The 17,733-nt window shown below is 55.8% G+C and overlaps 1 protein-coding gene across 1 annotated transcript; it reads left to right on the forward strand.

Moving 5' to 3' along the window:
* Positions 1-8,356: 8,356 nt before the first annotated feature.
* Positions 8,357-17,630, forward strand: LOC139999924 (uncharacterized). Its single transcript, XM_072029580.1, has 14 exons — positions 8,357-8,847; positions 8,930-9,057; positions 9,134-9,264; positions 9,581-9,868; positions 10,266-10,433; positions 10,917-11,573; positions 11,959-12,029; positions 12,367-12,527; positions 12,638-12,752; positions 13,560-13,686; positions 14,015-14,152; positions 14,463-14,605; positions 14,890-15,012; positions 15,296-17,630. The coding sequence occupies exons 6-14, from the start codon at positions 11,298-11,300 to the stop codon at positions 15,411-15,413; spliced, it is 1,272 nt and encodes a 423-aa protein (XP_071885681.1). The 5' UTR covers positions 8,357-8,847; positions 8,930-9,057; positions 9,134-9,264; positions 9,581-9,868; positions 10,266-10,433; positions 10,917-11,297; the 3' UTR covers positions 15,414-17,630.
* The last annotated feature ends 103 nt before the right edge of the window (positions 17,631-17,733 follow it).

Below are 17,733 nucleotides of genomic sequence, written 5' to 3' on the forward strand. Positions count from 1 at the left end.
TCAAAGCCCTTTTGTGTTTGTATAGAGCATTCCCATACACCAAAGTCACCTCTAGAAGAGTCCGAAATAATGTAGGCAATCATGATTCAAATAAGCAATGGTAGAATTACTGAAGCCAGTTTCAAGGAGTCCCAGAAGCGCCTTTCCATGATGACCAGCTGTGGTGAAGATCTTGGGTTGCTTTGCATTGACTGAATGCCAGAGGATTTTGGAAAGCAAGAGAACCAAGACTTTGCACATCTCTGGGCCCCAATGGCAGATGCCACTCACAGAAGGAGTCCAGGCAACAGTGATATGCTTTGCTGAGAGGCAAAATCCCTCTGTCAAGAGAAGGGACAAGGAACAAAGCCTTCATCCTATTTGGATGATCTCACAGGAATATCAAGGCACAAGGCTGCCAGGCTGTCACCATGACTGTGGCAGTGTGCTGCTCTGTCAAGCACCAAGTAGCATTTCTGGAGAATCCATCCTTATTGCTTCTCCTGCAAATAAATGGCCACTTTTCTGCCCCTGTCGGGCTTCTCATGCATTTGACATCACAAAGAAAAGGTGGTGTCACCTTCCTAGGGATATTGAGGAATAACCCCAAGCACCTGTGTAGGCTGAGTAGAGGGGGAGGATCACCTCTCTTGGCCTCCCGGCAACACTTTTCCGAATGCACCCAGGATCCCATTGACCTTCTTGGTCACAAGGGCACATTGCTGGCTCACACTCAGCATACTGTCCCCCAGGACTCCCAGGTCTCTCTCTGCAGAGCTGCTCTCCTGCTGGTCCGTGCCCAGCCTCATCTCTCCACCCTGCTGAGGACCCTCTGAATGGCAGCACAGGCCTCTGGGGTATCAGCCACTCCTCCCAGCTTTGTGTCATCAGCAAAGTTGCTGAGGGAGCACATCATCCATTTCACTGATGAATAAGTTGAACAGAAAGAGGTAATTTGGCACGTCCTGTAGCTCTGCACACTCAAGTAGGGCAATTACTGCCTCAGTAGTAAGTCAGCACAGTATTTAGAGAGGGCCAGTCAGTGTTTTGTGTGGTCTACTTCCAAGTATGTTTCCCAGGAGACATCCTGCTGCCATCCAGGAGCTGTGAGCCCTGGAGCCCAGGGCCATGTGCAGGGAGCCTGGTGGGGGGCAGAGCAAGGGAGGCCTTGGGCTGGGCCGGGCTCCTGGGCCCAAGGGAAGCTCCTGGTAAGCAGGCAGCGCTGCAGAGAGACAGCTCTGCCCAGGAGCAGCTCCTCTGCACAGCGCAGCAGGGCTGGGGGCACTGCCTGCAGAGACACAGTGCTTAAAGGCAGGCAGAAGTGGCAGCATGCCCAGAGCTCACTGGGGGAGAAGACTTCCCAGCCCTGCACCCAGTAAGTGTCTGGCTGGAGGGCAATGCAGCCGCAGTTTGTGGAGGCAGGAGAAGCCGGGAGTGCAGGCAGGGGTGTCCAGGGCTGTGGTGCAGAGCAGGGTCCCTGCTGTGGCCCAGGGGCTGTGTGCCGGGGCAGGGCCTCTGCCGCCTGCCAGGCTCAGCACTCAGCCTGCCCGGGGAGCTGCCCAGGGCGCTGCGGGGAGAAGCTGTGGGTGAAAGGAGCCCCCCCGGCAGGGCAGGATCCTGCTGCTGGTGGGAGGCTGCTGCCTTCAGCATGCTGCTTACAGATCCACAGCACACCAAGGAGACTTCCAAGAGGGTGTTACTAAGAATACAGGCAAGGGATGACAGCTTTTAGATGAGGACCTTGGAAAGTCAGTCGTTTTTGTTTCCTCCGAAGGGAAAATGAACTGGCACTGTCAGGTGTAAATACAGCACTAAGATCCTCATCAGGAGAAATCAGCACATCTGCCAGGTACCTCATAATGTTCTACTATGCACTGCTCTGCCTAAAGACCTCACAAGCATCACCTTTGCTGGACACATCTGGGTTTGTCTGAGCTGCTCTTGTGCACCTGCAAGCAGGGAGATGCTTTTGTTCACTCCCCTGCTGCCAGGGGGTGTCTGCAGGGCAAAGCTGTGTGAGCAGGGGCTGGGCGGGGTCTGTGAGTGATGACAAGAAGGAGATGTGGGAAGCAGCTACTGGAAGGGACAGCTGCGGGTAGCAGAGACACTGGCAGAGAAGGAGAGGGATGTTGTAACAGAAATGCTGTGGTGGGTGAACTTTGGCTGCTCCCTGTCTGTCCCTCCCATGCAGATGCTGTCCTCTGAGCAAGCCCCCTCATTCTCCTCTCCCCCCAAGCAGAGCCTCTGCCTTCAAGGCCGTGGGGCCCAGGCCATGAGCCGCCTCCTCTACAGCCACAGCTCCCGCAGAGCTAAGCTCCATCTCCCCTGACATGGGCTGGTTTCACTCTGTGGATCAAAGAGGCTCGGAGTTACAGCCCTGTGACTTTGCTGTCTGGGGGTGGCGTGAACAGCTGCAGAGGGAGAAGGCTTTCTTGAGTGTCTGGCTGTCTCCTCTCAGCAGGAGGAAGACGGTACATTTCCTTCTTTCTGCATTTGTGTGCACTGCTCCTGTTCTCGCTGTGGCACGCTCTGGCAGTAACAGTGCTGATGGGGGATGTTAAGCTCCTGTTCTGGCACTGCCCCTGTCCCGGAGGTGTTTTACTTGGACACAGGTGCTCAAGTCCCCTTTGAACATTTCAAGTTCTGTGCAATGCAGTCCTTTCATTTTGGGCAATGAGGTCACTCTCCTGAGGAGATGTCAGCTTGAGGTTAGTGCTATGAAGATATCCCTGGAAAGCTGCTACAAACCCGAAGAAGGGCACAAATTCTTTGTGCCCTTTTGCATTTCTCAGAGCCTTTATTTCAGCCACATGAATCAGGAGCCTCGTCCTGAGCATTTTGCCTCCAAGCACTGGCTTGTGTTGACACTGAGAACAACAGAAAAAGGTTTTTACTGTTTCCCAGAAGCTAAAGGGAAATCTAAATCCTAAAAAGGTACAGAAGCAGACACTTCTGTTGCACCTTGTCTTGCGGAGAACAGAGTGTGAAGTTTTACTTTCATCTAAGGGTACTTCCAAGTATTTAAAATTCCATTACCCATACAGTACCTGGATAAAGGGTGTAATAAAGAGAAACTGATGTGAAGACAGAGTCTACCTTATCAAAACAAAGAGGTATGCAGATGAGTGGGACAATTGTGCCTTCGTGAGTTTGTTTCTGATTCTGATATCACCTGTGAAGAAGGGTAAAGAGGATGCGATGAATCTATCTTTCTTCCCTTACACAGGCTGATGGCCAATATGCCATCATCTCTCATGGTGGTAAATAGGGAAAACCCTCACTGGACCAAATGCCACTCATGCAATGCAGGGACCCAACCACTGAAAACATCTCCTTTCACATAGAGGAGATTATCAGAAAGCTCCATGAGTCCAGTGTGAGCAGGAATGTGTCCTCTAAAGTCTGTCTTAATATCTCCTTGTCTTTTCTTCCTTGGGTAATCCCATTTATTCAGGAGGATGAGATGCCCAACAGCAGCTCCATCAAGGAGTTCCTCCTCCTGCCATTCGCAGACACGTGGGAGCTGCAGCTCCTGCACTTCGCACTCTTCCTGGGCATCTACCTGGCTGCCCTCCTGGGCAACGGCCTCATCCTCACCGCCATAGCCTGTGACCACCGCCTCCACACCCCCATGTACTTCTTCCTCCTCAACCTCGCCCTCCTCGATCTGGGCTGCATCTCCACCACTCTCCCCAAAGCCATGGCCAATTCCCTCTGGGACAGTAGGGCCATCTCCTACTCAGGATGTGCTGCACAGCTCTTTTTCTTCTTCTTTTTCTTTTCAGCAGAGTATTCTCTTCTCACCATCATGGCCTATGACCGCTACGTTGCCATCTGCAAGCCCTTGCACTACGGAAGCCTCCTGGGCAGCAGAGCTTGTACCCAGATGGCAGCAGCTGCCTGGGGCAGTGGGGTTCACAATGCTCTGCTGCACACTGCCAGTACATTTTCCCTGCCCCTCTGCCAAGGCAATGCTGTGGACCAGTTCTTCTGTGAAATTCCCCAGATCCTGAAGATCTGTTGCTCTGAGTCCTACCTAAGGGAAATCGGGCTCCTCATGTTTAGTGTTTTTGGTTTTTTTTGTGTGTTTTGTATTCATCATGTTGTCCTATGTACAGATCTTCAGGGCCATGCAGAGGATGCCCTCTAAGCAGGGGCAGCACAAAGCCTTTTCCACATGCCTCTCTCACCTGGCCGTGGTCTCTCTGGTTATTAGCACTGGCATGTTTGCCTACCTGAAGCCCCCCTCCACCACTTTCTCATCCCTGGATCTGATGGTGGCAGTTCTGTATTCAATAGTGCCCCCAGCAGTGAACCCCCTCATCTACAGCATGAGGAACCAGGAGCTCAAGGGTGCTCTTAGGAAAGTGTTTTCAAGGATATTTCTGAATAGTGATAAATTTCCCTTCATTCTCCACAAATGACTTCCCTTGCATGCCTGTTCTTTGATTCATTTTCCATATTGTTGTGGTTATTTTCAGTATTAATTGCATATATCATGTTATTAAAGATATGCCTTATATTCATTGCTGTTCTCCCTTCATGCTGTCTTTATAGTAAAGTTCCTCCAGACCTTTGTTCATCTTTGTGGCCCTCCTCTGGACTCCTTCTAATAGGTCCATGCCCTTGTTGTGTTCTGGGGCCCAGAGCTGAATGCAGTACCCCAGATGGTCTCCAAAAAGCAGATTGGAGGAAGAGAGTCACCTCCCTTGCCCTGATAGGCACACTTCCTGCAGCCCAGGATACAGCTGGCTTTCTGGGCTGAAATAAGATAAAAATCTGGGTAAGGATCAAGGGACAAACGAATAAAGGGGATGTCGTTGTGGGAATCTATTACAGACCGCCTGGCCAGGACGATAGCACCGATAACTTATTCTTTACAGAACTAAGAGAGGCCTCGAGATTAACTCCCCTTGTCCTTATGGGGGACTTCAACTTGCCAGACGTTAACTGGGAGTGCCACACGGCTGACACGAGCAAGTCCAGGAGGTTCATGAAGCACCTAGACGATAACTTCTTGGTGCAGGTGCTAACGGAGCCAACTAGGAAAGGTGCCCTCCTAGACCTGTTGCTAGAAAACAGAGAGGGTCTGGTGGGAGATGTGGTGATTGGTGGCCGCCTCGGTCATAGTGACCATGAAGTGGTTGAGTTCAAAATTTACAGTGACAGAAGGAGAAGTGCCACCAAAACCTCATCCCTAGATATGGGGAAGGCGGACTTCAGGCTGCTCGGGGAACTAGTCAGCAAGGTCCCCTGGGAAGCTGCTCTTGAAGGCCTTGATGTCCACCAGTGCTGGTCACTCTTTAAGCGATGCCTCCTAGAAGCACAAGATCAGGCAATTCCTAAATATCGCAAGTCAGGCAGGCGTGGCAGGAGGCCGGCGTGGCTGACCAGGAACATTCTTATGGAGATTAGGCGGAAACAGAGAGTGTTTCGCTGCTGGAAGGAGGGCCAGGTGACATGGAAAGAATACAGGGATGCTGTTCGTGTCTGTAGGAAGAAAATTCGTGTGGCTAAAGCACACCTAGAGTTGAAGCTGGCTGTGTCTGTGAGAGAAAATAAAAAGGGTTTTTTTAGATATGTGAATGGAAAAAGGAGAACTAAAGAATACATAGGGCCGCTCCTTGATAGGGAAGGTCTCCTCACAGACAATGACATAGGCAAAGCAGAGACGCTTAACGCCTTCTTTGCCTCTGTCTTCAATGCCGATGATGGGCTTCGGGACCCAGGGTGCCCCGAGCTGGAGGACCGGGACGGTGGGGATGACAAACTCCCAACCGACCCTGAACGTGTGCGGGATCTGCTACTCCACCTGGATCCCTACAAGTCCATGGGTCCGGATGGGATTCATCCCCGGGTGCTGAAGGAGCTGGCGGACGTCATCGCGGAACCTCTCTCAATTATTTTTCAACGATCCTGGGAGTCTGGAGAGGTCCCGGTAGACTGGAAGCTGGCAAATGTTGTGCCGATTTTCAAGAAGGGTCAGAAAGAAGACCCTAGCAATTACAGGCCTGTCAGTCTCACGTCAGTGCCTGGTAAAATCATGGAGAAGATGGTTCTCGAACGTATTGAGGCGCACCTGGGGGACAAAGCAGTCATTGGTCCCAGCCAGCATGGGTTTGTGAAGGGTAGGTCCTGCCTAACTAACCTGATTTCCTTTTATGATAAGATCACCCGTATGGTGGACCAAGGGAAACCAGCTGATGTGATTTTTTTGGACTTCAGCAAGGCTTTTGACACGGTTTCCCATAGGATCCTACTGGACAAAATGTCCAGCATACAGCTAAATAAAAACATCATACGATGGGTGAGCAATTGGCTAACGGGCAGGGCCCAAAGGGTTATGGTGAATGGGGCTGCGTCAGGCTGGCGGGCGGTCACCAGTGGGGTCCCTCAAGGCTCCATTTTAGGGCCGGTACTTTTCAATATTTTTATAAACGATCTGGATGTAGGAATAGAAGGCATTTTGAGCAAGTTTGCTGATGACACCAAACTTGGAGGAGTTGTGGACTCAAATGAGGGTGGAAAGGCCTTGCAGAGGGATCTGGATAGGTTGGAGAGCTGGGCGATCGCCAACCGCATGAAGTTCAATAAGAGCAAGTGCCGGGTCCTGCACCTGGGACGGGGAAACCCTGGCTGCACGTACAGACTGGGCGATGAGACGCTGGAGAGCAGCCTAGAAGAGAGGGATCTGGGGGTCGTGGTAGACAGCAAGTTGAATATGAGCCAGCAGTGTGCCCTGGCAGCCAGGAGGGCCAACCGTGTCCTGGGGTGCATCAAGCACGGCATCGCTAGTAGGTCGAGGGAGGTGATTGTCCCGCTCTACTCTGCGCTGGTGCGGCCTCACCTCGAGTACTGTGTGCAGTTCTGGGCACCACAGTATAAAAAGGACATGAAACTGTTGGAGAGTGTCCAGAGGAGGGCTACGAAGATGGTGAAAGGCCTGGAGGGGAAGACGTACGAGGAACGGCTGAGGGCACTGGGCCTGTTCAGCCTGGAGAAGAGGAGGCTGAGGGGAGACCTCATCGCAGTCTACAACTTCCTCGTAAGGGGGTGTCGAGAGGCAGGAGACCTTTTCTCCATTAACACCAGCGACAGGACCCGCGGGAATGGAGTTAAGCTGAGGCAGGGGAAGTTTAGGCTGGACATCAGGAAGGGGTTCTTCACAGAGAGAGTGGTTGCACACTGGAACAGGCTCCCCAGGGAAGTGGTCACTGCACCGAGCCTGACTGAATTTAAGAAGAGATTGGACTGTGCACTTAGTCACATGGTCTGAACTTGGGTAGACCTGTGCGGTGTCAAGAGTTGGACTTGATGATCCTTAAGGGTCCCTTCCAACTCAGGATATTCTATGATTCTATGATTCTATGAAAAGAATTTTCATAGTGTCTAGCCAAGCATTATCCAGCTCCTTACTTCAGCAGGGAGCTTTTGCAACTCCCGCTCCTCAAGCGGAGCTCCTTGTTTTTATAATACAAAAGACAATGAACAAGCATTTATTGTGTATTACACTTCCCAGCTCAAACTGGGACCCCCAGCCCCTTCCCATTATGAACTGGGACCCTTAACCCCTTCCCAGTATGAATTGGGCCCACCCCAGTACAAAGTGGGACCCCCATACCCTTCCCAGTATGAACTGGGCCCATTCCACTGCAAACTGGGAACTTTCCCAGTACAAAGCAGGGCTCCCAGCTCCAAGCCAGCTCAAACTGGGATTGTCCCCAGCTCAGACTGGGACCCCCAGCCCTTTCCCAGTATGAACTGGGCTCCCCAGCCTCATCCCAGTACAAACTGAGACCCTCAGCCCTTTCCCAGTATGAATTGGGCCCGTCCCAGTTGGAACTGGGCCCCCCAGCCCCATCCCAGTACAAACTGGGCCCATTCCCAGTACAGACTGGCCGCCTTTCCCTTTGCCCCGCCCCCCGTTGCCAGGCAACCGACGCCATTTCGTCCTGCCCCGCCGGGCTGCCCGCACTGCGCATGCGCGCGCGCCGGCCTCCCATTGGCTCCCGCCCCGCGGCTTCAAACTGTCCGGCGGGAGCGATGGCGGCGGAGGCTGCGGCCGGTGCGGGGGGGGCTTGTGGGGGGGGATCTGAGGGGATCTGTGGGGATTTGGGGGAAAATGGGGGGCTGGGGGGGCTCAGGGGGGTTTGGAGAAGGGGTGCGAGGCTCTGGGGGGCGTCTGGCGGTGAGGGGAGAGGGGCTGTGAGGGGCAAAAGGGGCTGTGAGGGGCATTTTGTGAGGGAACAGGCTGTGAGGGGACGTTTTGTGAGGAGATGAGGGGTTAAAGGACGCTTCGTGAGGGGAGAGGGGGCTGTGAGGGGATATTTTGTGAGGGGATGAGGGGCTGTGAGGGGGCATTTTGTGAGGGGATGAGGGGTTAAGGGACACTTCATGAGGGGACAGGGACTGTGAGGGGGTATTTTGTGAGGGAACACAGAGCTGTGAGCGGAAAAGGGGCTGTGAGGGGACAAATCCTGAGGCACTGGTGTGTGAGGGAACATTTTGTGAGGGGCTGCGAGGGGGACAAGGGGCTGAGGGGACGGGGCTGCGAGGGGGCATTTTGGGGGTGTCAAGGGGCTGCGAGGGGACAAATCCTTAGGGAAGCAGTCAGGGAAGGGACATTTTTTGAGGGGACGGGGGGGCTTTGAGGGGACACTTTTCTAGGTGACAGGGGGCTGCGAGGACCCGGCGTCCACCCAGCCCCCCCTCAACGGCTGCCAATGCCCCCCCAGCACCCCCCCGGCGGGTTCAGGTCTGCGTCCGCCTGCGCCCCGGCCCCCCCGGTGAGGATCCCTGCCTGCTGCCCCTCGACTGCCACACCCTGCAGCTGCGTGAGGACCCCCCCCACGCCCCCTCCTGCTACCGGTGAGCCTCGGGAGGGGGATGGCGGGCAGCACCCATGGGTGCTCCCCCCCTCCCTCACATTTTAACCCCTTTTTCCCCTCAGCTTCGATGCTGTTTACGCCGCCGCCAGCTCCACCGCCGCCGTCTACGAGGGCTCCGTCCGCCCGCTGCTGGCCCAGTTCCTGGCCGGCCGCGACGTCACCATTCTCGCCTACGGGCCCAGCGGCTCCGGTGAGCCTCGACGCCCCCTCCCCATGCCGCGGCGACCCCCCAAAAGGCTGACACGGTACCTCCGTGCCCCCCCCAGGGAAGACTCACACCATGCTGGGCGGTGAAGGGGAGCCCGGCTTGGTGCAGCGCGCCCTCGAGGAGCTTCTGCAGGCCGTGGGGGCCGGCCGCCGCCTCAGCGTGGCCTGCATGGAGGTGTACTGCGAGGAGGTGGGCTTGTGCCCCGTTCCCCCCCCTCAAATCGCCCCCCTTTTGGTCCACCTCCCCTCCCCACGTGCCGGTGTCCCCCCATTTCTCGACCTGTGCCATCCCCAGTCTCCAGATCTGCATTCCCCTATAGGCAGATGCCCCCCAGACCCCACTATAGCCCCCAAAAAAGCATAATCCCCCCCCCAAAAACATATTCCCCCCCCAAATCCCCATATTCCCCCATATGACCACCCCAAAATCCCCATTTTGCCCCCATATGCCCCCAAAATCCCCATATTCCCCCATATCCCCCCCGAAATCTCCATTTTGTCCCCAGGTGCAGCCTGGTCCCTGCTGGGCACTGCTTGGGTGCTCCCCAGCGCTGTCCTTCTGTGGCCAGGAGTGGGGTCAGCAGGCAGCAAGCTTGCACTGGGCGACCCTCGCTGACGGGCGGAGGGAGGAGCAGGGGCACCTTGCAGAGGAGCTGTGGTTGAGGAGCCAGGGCGCGCATCCCTTGTCCTGAGCTGAGGGCCAGCAGCAAGCGAGATGGAGGGCTGCTGGAGGGTGACCATCGCCTCTGATATGGTTTCCCAGTTCCCAGTGCTCCTGAATCTCTCCCCCAAAGGTAAGGGTGTCAGGAGCCCCTTCGCAAGGGGTGGCCCAGGGGCTGCCAGCTGTCCTAAGCTGCAAGTCCTGGGCTGGGGGGTGGTGGCGGTGCTGGACAGAGCTGGTGGCTGCTGCAAGAGCCCTGCCTGAGGGTCCCGCTGGGCTCAGGGGACAATGTGGCAGCCAGGACTCCTGGCTCCTGATGCTAGGGCTGTCCTCAGCCCCAGGGCTCCTCTGGGCATGGCTCAGCCTCCTCGTGATGGGGACAATCCAGGGCCAGGTTTCCCTGGGAGCTGCTGCCTCTTTGGGATCTGGCTCTGGGAGGAAAGACCTCTGGTGTCCCAGAGACTGGTGTGGCCTGCAGCTCCACAGGCCTCTCAGGAATGTCCCAGGAATGCCCGCATGGTGTTTTTCAGGGGGGCTCGCGTATGCCTGCATGTGTCCTCGCCTGGGTGAGGTGCTTGCCAAGAGGTGGTGAGCTGGCTGGCCTGGAGCCTGACCTGGCTTTTCCTTGCTTCCCAGAGACTGAGGCTATCTGGGATGCTGTATCCGAGCAAATTCTGGAAGCGCTGAAGCGGGATAAGGTGGGCTGGTGTCCTGGGCCCTGCAGAGCAATCCCTACCCGAGCACTGAGACCGCCCAGGGTGCCCGGAGCAGCTTGCTGGCCAGCTGGGAGAGAAACCAAGGCCAGATCTGCTCTGCTTCTCAGGGGTTTGGCACACCCTAGGGCTTCACTCTTCCCTGCGGCCTGAGTGGAGAGGGCGAGCAGAGAGATGGGGGAATATCCTGGGTCCGTGCCTAGGATAATCAGTCCCAGGCCTCAGCCGTGTGCTGGAAACCTCTGGGCTCTTCCCTAGCCAAGGGATGGTGGCAAATCCTGGGAGGGGGGTGATGAAAGAAACGGAGGATGCGGCTCTTCTCCAAAGCTTTCCAAAGTGCCCCACCTTGCCCCATTGTCCCTCAGGAGCGGGCAGGGCACACAGCAGTGTCCCCCTGCTCTGAGAGTCATCCCTTTTCCCGTCTCTCAAGAACTCCCTCCTCAGCCTTTCTGTCTTCTCTGTGTGCAGGCTGTTCAGGTTGCGGGACTCGGGACCTTTGCTGTTCTCCAAGAGCAATTCCACGTCAAGCAAAAGCGGCTCTTGATTCGCAAACCCTTCTTCCAGCTGGACGTTGATGAGGGGTGGCTGGAGGACATGTACTGTCCCCCTGAGATCCTCCCTGGTGAGAAGGCAGCAGCCCCCCTCTTCCTGCCCCATGTCCGGAAGGATTTGTTCTCCCTGCTCTTTGGAAAGGCCTGGGAGAGGCAGAGGATTGTCTCCAACGGTCAGGGTGGAGCTTGAGTTCCCCCAGAAGACCCCGTGGCCCCGGAGCTGTTTCTCTTAGCGACCCTTCCTCTAGGCCCTTGTTTGGAATGCTGCAAGCAACTTGGGCTTGCTGTGGCGCTGAGGATGTTGCTTCTCCTTGGAGATGACGTCGAGGTCGAGCCGCTGAACTACCTGCAGCTAGCGCGAGCCACCTCCTTCCCACTGTACGTGGAGCAGGAGTGTGTGCAAGAGACCATCATCTTGTACTGTTGCCTCCTGAAGAACAAGGAGCACGTCCCCTTTGCCTTCAGGGACGTCGGTGTTTTGACGTGCGAGGATGATTTCCTGTGCATGAAGTTTTATCCGGACTGTGTTAAACGTCTGGAGAGCGCTGAGGACCTCATTGCAATGCTCCACAGTGTAAGCTGGTGATGTTTTGAGGGCTACTTCAATTTCTTTGGGAATCCTGTGGAAGGGTGATCAATGCGACCGCTGTTGGCCAGCCTGGACACGGCAGGCCAGTCAGATGCCTTTCCCCACGCCTGCCCCATTAGCTGCTTTCTCCATTAGCTCTTCTGAGCGTCTGGATGCTGGCCGCTGCAAAAGGCCTGGCAGCGTTACTGTACAGCCTCAATATTCTGCCATGCTCCTCCAGAGCAGAGCAAAGGTGGATGGAAGAGGCTTTGGAGGAGGGTTTTGGAGAGAAGGCTTTCTTTTGGCTTGGGAGACAGGTTTGCTTCCTGTCAATGAGAGCCCTGAGAAAAGTGCCTCAGAAACCCTCCAGCAGGTCTGTGTCTCTTTGCAGAGAATGTGGCCGGCACACCCGACTGCCTTGAGTGGAGAGACCACCGCTCGTGCGATCCAGATGTTCCCAAGGTGAGTGCATTTCCTCCGCAGCCCTTGGCTTCCCACCTCCTCCTTTGGAACGTGCGCGGTCGGGTCTCCACGCTCAGCATCCAGTCGGGGCTAAATCCTGAAGAGACTGGGTCCTGGTTAACTCATGCTGACTTTCGGCTACGAGTGTCTTCACCTGGCGAGGAGGGGCACTGCGGTTGTGCTTCTTGTGCCCGTGCTGCCGCGATTCCCCTCAGAGAGAACTGCCTGCATGTGGAGGGGAATTTAGGCTACCTTTTCTGGTGTTGCGGGAAGCTTGACAACAAACCCCATGCGTGAACGTGACGGAAGAGGGATGCCATGTCCCGTGCAACACCAGGAGGATTACTGCCAGCAAGCTGCAACGGGTAGGAGGCCAGCCTTCTTCAAGCCCGTGTCATTTCTTTGCCGGGTTTCATCTGACTGTGAGGACAAGGCCAGAGGCCAAAGTGTGGTTCGCCTCGCAGCAGCAAGCTGCAGGAGAGTGCAGGATGAGAGGAGGTAAGGGTCCGTGCTGTCTGGGGGTGGTCCCTGCCCCATGCTGGCTGACTGCAACCAGCTTAAAAGGCAGTGCCCATGCGGCTGCTCTGAAGAGCTTCCTCCTTTCCTAGTTTCATTGTGCCATCCTGGCAAGCTGCTGCAGAGGCGGAAGCTTTCCCTCCCCACGGTGAGAAGCTGGGAGCCAGGCACGAGGCAGCAAGATCTGGAGAAGAAGCCTTCCACCAGGTGAGACCCTTGGGGGAAAGGAGGAAGGAGCCACTTGCAGCCACACAGGAGAGATGTCCCCTTTGGACCCACCAGGCGCAGGGACTCAGAAAGGCTCCTGACACCCGTCCCGGAGGAGGCCGCTCTCTCCACGCATGGCAAGCGTGCAGCACGTTTGCCTGAGACTGGCACGCCAGCTTCATTTTCCACCAGGGCCCTGATCCTTGGGGGAGCTGGATGCAGAGCCTTGTTGCAGAAGCTCTTGTCCCTTCAGGAGCCCCCCCACATTGCAAGAGTCCATCTCTTTGTCTGTGGGAGCAAACGTCCCCTGCGGTTTCTTCCAGCTGCCCCGCAGCTTCTTCCAGCCTAAGGAGCTGTGATACCAGATGGAAACGTTTCTTTCCAAACGATATCCCAGACTTTGTGGCAGGCACAAGAGAGTGCCGAGGGAGGGAGGTGGCATGCCTGCCCTCCTTGCCTGATGGCGTTCTCCGATGTTGCTGGCTCCCCAGCGATAATCTGCTTTCCACCCATAAGCCCGGCTGGGCCGTATTGGTGTCTCTAGGATCCTGTCCTTGCACAAGACACTGCTCCTCTCCTTCTGCCACCACAGAGGGCCTGGATACGGGCATCGCGAGCCTTCCTGAAGGCAGCTGGTGCCACTGCTTCGCGGTTGGCTCTCTCCGTGTCTGCTGAAGCGAACACGGCCAGTCCAACACCCATTCGCTGCGGAACTGCCGTCTGCTGCAGAGGCTGACGCAGCTTGCGAGCGCGGACTGGAGACCGAATTCCCCTGGGCTCATGCAGCCTCCCGGTGTCTGTTTGCAGTGTGCTCCCCCCGTGTCCAGGCAGCTCCCCCAGGACAAAGAAGACAGACAGGCAGGAAGCAGCTCCTCAAGCCAAGTCCACCAGCACTGCGCTCCCTACTCCCGAAGCCTCTCGGAGATTGGTGCAGGTACCTGCTCTGCCTTGCTGCAATGACCACGCGGTTTGGGACTGTACTAAAGCCTCTTTGTGTGGAGCGATCCCAAGCCGGACCCTTGGGATGCGTTCATTTTCACACTTGTTACCTCCTTCTTCTCTTCCTCGGGAGATGGAAGGTGGTGTCCCGCACACCTTCCCTGCCTCTTGCTGCCTCCCGTGTTGCCATGAGCCGCTTCATTTGGACCAGGGGCAATGGAAAAGGAATGAGGGCTTTCTGGGTCTTTGATGGCAGAGGTCTTTGGTCCAACAGCTGAGACCAATCCTGTCTGCCGTTGTGTTTTTTGTTTGTTTTCCTCCAGGAGGTCTGGAACCTGTCCTCGCAGTGGGACCAAACAAAGAGCTCATGGCCCTTGTACCAAAAGCGAATACAGCAAGCCCGGGCAGAAATGGCTGCTTGGGGAGCCTGGTCTCAGGGGGAGGACCGAGAGACACCTCAGGTACTGGCCGTGACCAACACCGCTGAGAAGAGCAGCGATCCTCCCCGCCAGGGCTCCGAGGGGGGCAGGTCCCAGGGTGGTGGGAGCAGGACGGGCACCAGGGCGCAGGGCAGGGCTTTGCCTGCTCCTCCCTGTGAGGGAGAGGCTGTCAGCAGAAAGCGAGGGATCAAAGCAGCAGCCAGACGTGGGCCGGCAGTGCCGAGTCGCCTGCTTCCCAGGTCCTGCTGCAGGGTCCTTTCAAGGGGTCCTCTGGGAAACAGCAGCCGTGTGTCCAGTCCTGTCTGATGAGAGCGTCTTCTCCTTGCATCAGGTCACCAGGCAACATGATTGGATTCCCCATCCCCCAGCCCAGCCCAGGAGCAAGGAGGTCGTGAGGAGGTGGAGGAAGGTTCAGATCCCTGCCGCAGAAGAGGAGTGGAGAGCGGCAGCCAAGCTGGAGAGCCTCCAGCCTGAGTAAGTGTGTGCCGGCTGCGTTCACGTGCTGGGGCACTCGAGTAGCTGCTGAGCGATGTCAGGAGATGTCCAGCAGCCCGGTCCCTGAGTCCTGGGCTTGCCTATGACACCCTTGGCTTTCTCCTAAAGCGGGCATGACCTTGGTTACCGCCAAGGCCTAAAACTCATCACAGGGCGGAAGGGTGGGTGCACGTGGCACCGCGTGGGTGCAGGGTCTGGATGAGGGGAGAGGCAGAAGGGGTGTCTGGCAGAGGCTGAGGGATCCCTTTGTCCTGGTGTTGCAGCCACCTTTCCCCACGAGCACTGCAAGTTTTGAAAAGGTCGGAGCCGCATCGCAGTCAACAAAGGGTGTTCAGAAGTGCTGCGGAGGAAAAGCGGCTGCGGCAAGAGCAGCAGCGGCTCCCCTGGTAAGTATCTCCAGAAAGGGATGGTGCTTCCCGCTGCTGCAAGGCCCGTCCTTCCCGTGGGGGCAGCACTGGGACAGAGAGGGCATTCCGGGGCCCTCCGCTCCCCCTGCCTCAGCCCCAGGCTGATGAGCTTGGGCACTAGGCATCTGTCGCAGCTGACGGCAACCTTGAAGCTTCATGGGAAGCAGACCCCTACGTGCACGGCCCGAGCTAAGCCTGCAGTACTTCTCTGCGTTCAGCCTGTACACAACCTGATCATCCTCTTTTCTTTCTGACTCCCTAGCGCTAGATGCTGGTACCGCAACGGAGGGGAAGGTGCTGGGAATGCTGAAGGCAGCAGCGGAGCTCTGAGCAAAGGGGCTGGGAAGCTCTCCCGCTTTCCACCCCTGAATGGAAAATAAAGAGCACAGCCAGACTGCTTGTGTCGCTTCATCCGCCGTAGCAAAGCACTGCCCTGATTCACACCACCATCTCCATTAGGCACACGGGCACATCCCAAGGATGCCCAGGCTTCTCCGTGCAGCACACAGGCATCTCCCTGGAGCACCCAGCAATCTCCCCAGACCACCAATCTTGCTAGCAGGACCTCGGCACAAGTCCTCTGATCAAGCCGTCTTTTCCAAGGAGCGTTCTGGCAACTCCCTGGAGAAGCCAAACATGTTCCTGGGGAAAGTAAAAGTCTCCCCTGGGAATACAAGCATCTTCCTGAAGCACCCTCCATGGCACCCAAGTATCTCCCCAGGGAATATAGGCACCTCTTGAAATCAGAAATACTTCCTGCAGGACACGTGAGCATTGAGCTGGAGTAGACAAGCATCTCCCCAGGACACCTAAGCACTACCTTTTCCCTCTCAGGCATCTTCCAAGGGCATTCCAGCACCTCACGGGAGATCCCAACTCTAGGTGGGTTCACCTGAACAATTTCCGCTGTGAACCCATCTCCTGCTGATGCTCTAAGACATCGCCCAAAGGCATACAAGCATTTCTTGGAGGAACCCAGGAACCTCTATAGAGAACCCAAGCACCTCCTTGGAAGAATGAAACACCTCCCTGGGGAACAGTAGAATAACCCCATGGGTGCCCAAGCACCTGCATAGGTCACCCCAGAAGATCTTTCAAGAACCAAGGAATTCCCTCCATTGATGAAGCACCTCTATGAAGAAATCCTATCCTGCCCCGGGTCAGAGAAACCTCCCTGGGTAAATCACGCAACGTCCTGGAGGAGCAAAGGATCTTCTTGGGTGTACAAGCATTTTCCCGTGGTAGGCAAGCACCTCCCTGGGGACAACCAGCACCTGCCTCTGGGTCACTCATCCCCTTCCCTGTGGAACACGAGCATCTTGTCGGGACAACCAAGAACCTCCCTAAAGCACTGAACAACACACTTAGTGCAGTCCAGCAACTCCCTGGAGCACACAACCTGCTCTCTGCTGGACCCAGGCAACTCCGGAGGTTCCAAGTGACCCCAGAGGAATCAAGCACCTTCCTAGAGAGCCCAAGGATATTCCCAGGGCACACAAGCACCTCCCTGGGGCACATAGCATATCCCAGGGGCAGAAGAAAAGCCTCCCTGGAGCACACAAGCCTCTGCCCTCCTAACAAAAGTTTCTGCCCCTGCCATACAACTCCTGCAGCACAGAAGCACCTCCCTGGAACACCCAAGCACCTCACTGGAGCACCCAAGAATCTCCCCACCGCACTCCTACATCTGAGTGGAGAACCCGAGCGTCTCCTCGGGTCATCAAAACACCACCTGGGGCACACAAACTTGCTGTCACCCCTTGGATTTTTCAGAAGTGATAAACTTTTCCTCTCTCTCCAGAAATGACTCTCAGTCTTTCCCATGACAGACCTGTCATGGGACAGACCGAGAGTCATTTCTGGAGCTTGAAGAGCTCAAGTTCCCCCAGAAGACCCCGTGGCCCTGGAGCTGTTTCTCTTAGCGACCCTTCCTCTAGGACCTTGTTCGGAATGCTGCAAGCAACTTGGGCTTGCTGTGGCACTGAGGATGTTGCTTCTCCTTGCAGATGACGTCAAGGTCGAGCCGCTGAACTACCTGCAGCTAGCGCGAGCCACCTCCTTCCTGTTATATGTTGCCCCTTAATTAATTTTCAGAGAGCATTGCATTAATAATAGAAAGGAATTTATTGAGTAAGCAACATCAAGCAAAACAGCGCTGGGCAGCCGGGGAGTCTCGGCTCCGCCAACGGCGCGCACCTCACCCCCGCCAGGGTCCCTTTTTATATCTTGGTAATTCCAGGATTATGCAGCACATCCTGGTATATTCTGCGACTGCGCGCACTGTTGCTAGGGGGTCGTCTTTGTCCCTCTGGTGGTCGTGAAGATGAAGGCCGTAGTCTTCCTCAGCGTTGTGGTTCAACTTCTTTTTTTATTTGGTCATGTTGGCCCAGCGTGAGACAGGAAGGCAGGATGTTGATACGCTAGGTTAGCAACTTATCAGGAGATGGTTACATGAACTTTGCAACAGTGTCTTTGAACAAAAGAGGCAACTGAGATGCAGAAGGAGAGAAGGGGAGGGGGTTCTCTTTTTTGTTACATTAGGCAAAAGAATTTTCATAGTGTCTAGCCAAGCATTATCCAGCTCCTTACTTCAGCAGGGAGCTTTTGCAACTCCCGCTCCTCAAGCGGAGCTCCTTGTTTTTATAATACAAAAGACAATGAACAAGCATTTATTGTGTATTACACTTCCCAGCTCAAACT

Source organism: Anas platyrhynchos, chromosome 30, assembly GCF_047663525.1.
Source record: "Anas platyrhynchos isolate ZD024472 breed Pekin duck chromosome 30, IASCAAS_PekinDuck_T2T, whole genome shotgun sequence".
Lineage (NCBI taxonomy): Eukaryota > Metazoa > Chordata > Aves > Anseriformes > Anatidae > Anas > Anas platyrhynchos.

What these genes read in the sequence shown, in the direction of transcription:
- LOC139999924 (XM_072029580.1), top strand. Translation starts at nt 11,298, where the DNA reads ATGTTGCTTCTCCTTGGAGATGACGTCGAGGTCGAGCCGCTGAACTAC. An exon ending in AGAGTGCAGGATGAGAGGAG is followed by an intron (nt 12,528 to 12,637) that starts GTAAGGGTCCGT and finishes CTCCTTTCCTAG; the next exon opens with TTTCATTGTGCCATCCTGGC. An exon ending in GAGAAGAAGCCTTCCACCAG is followed by an intron (nt 12,753 to 13,559) that starts GTGAGACCCTTG and finishes GTCTGTTTGCAG; the next exon opens with TGTGCTCCCCCCGTGTCCAG.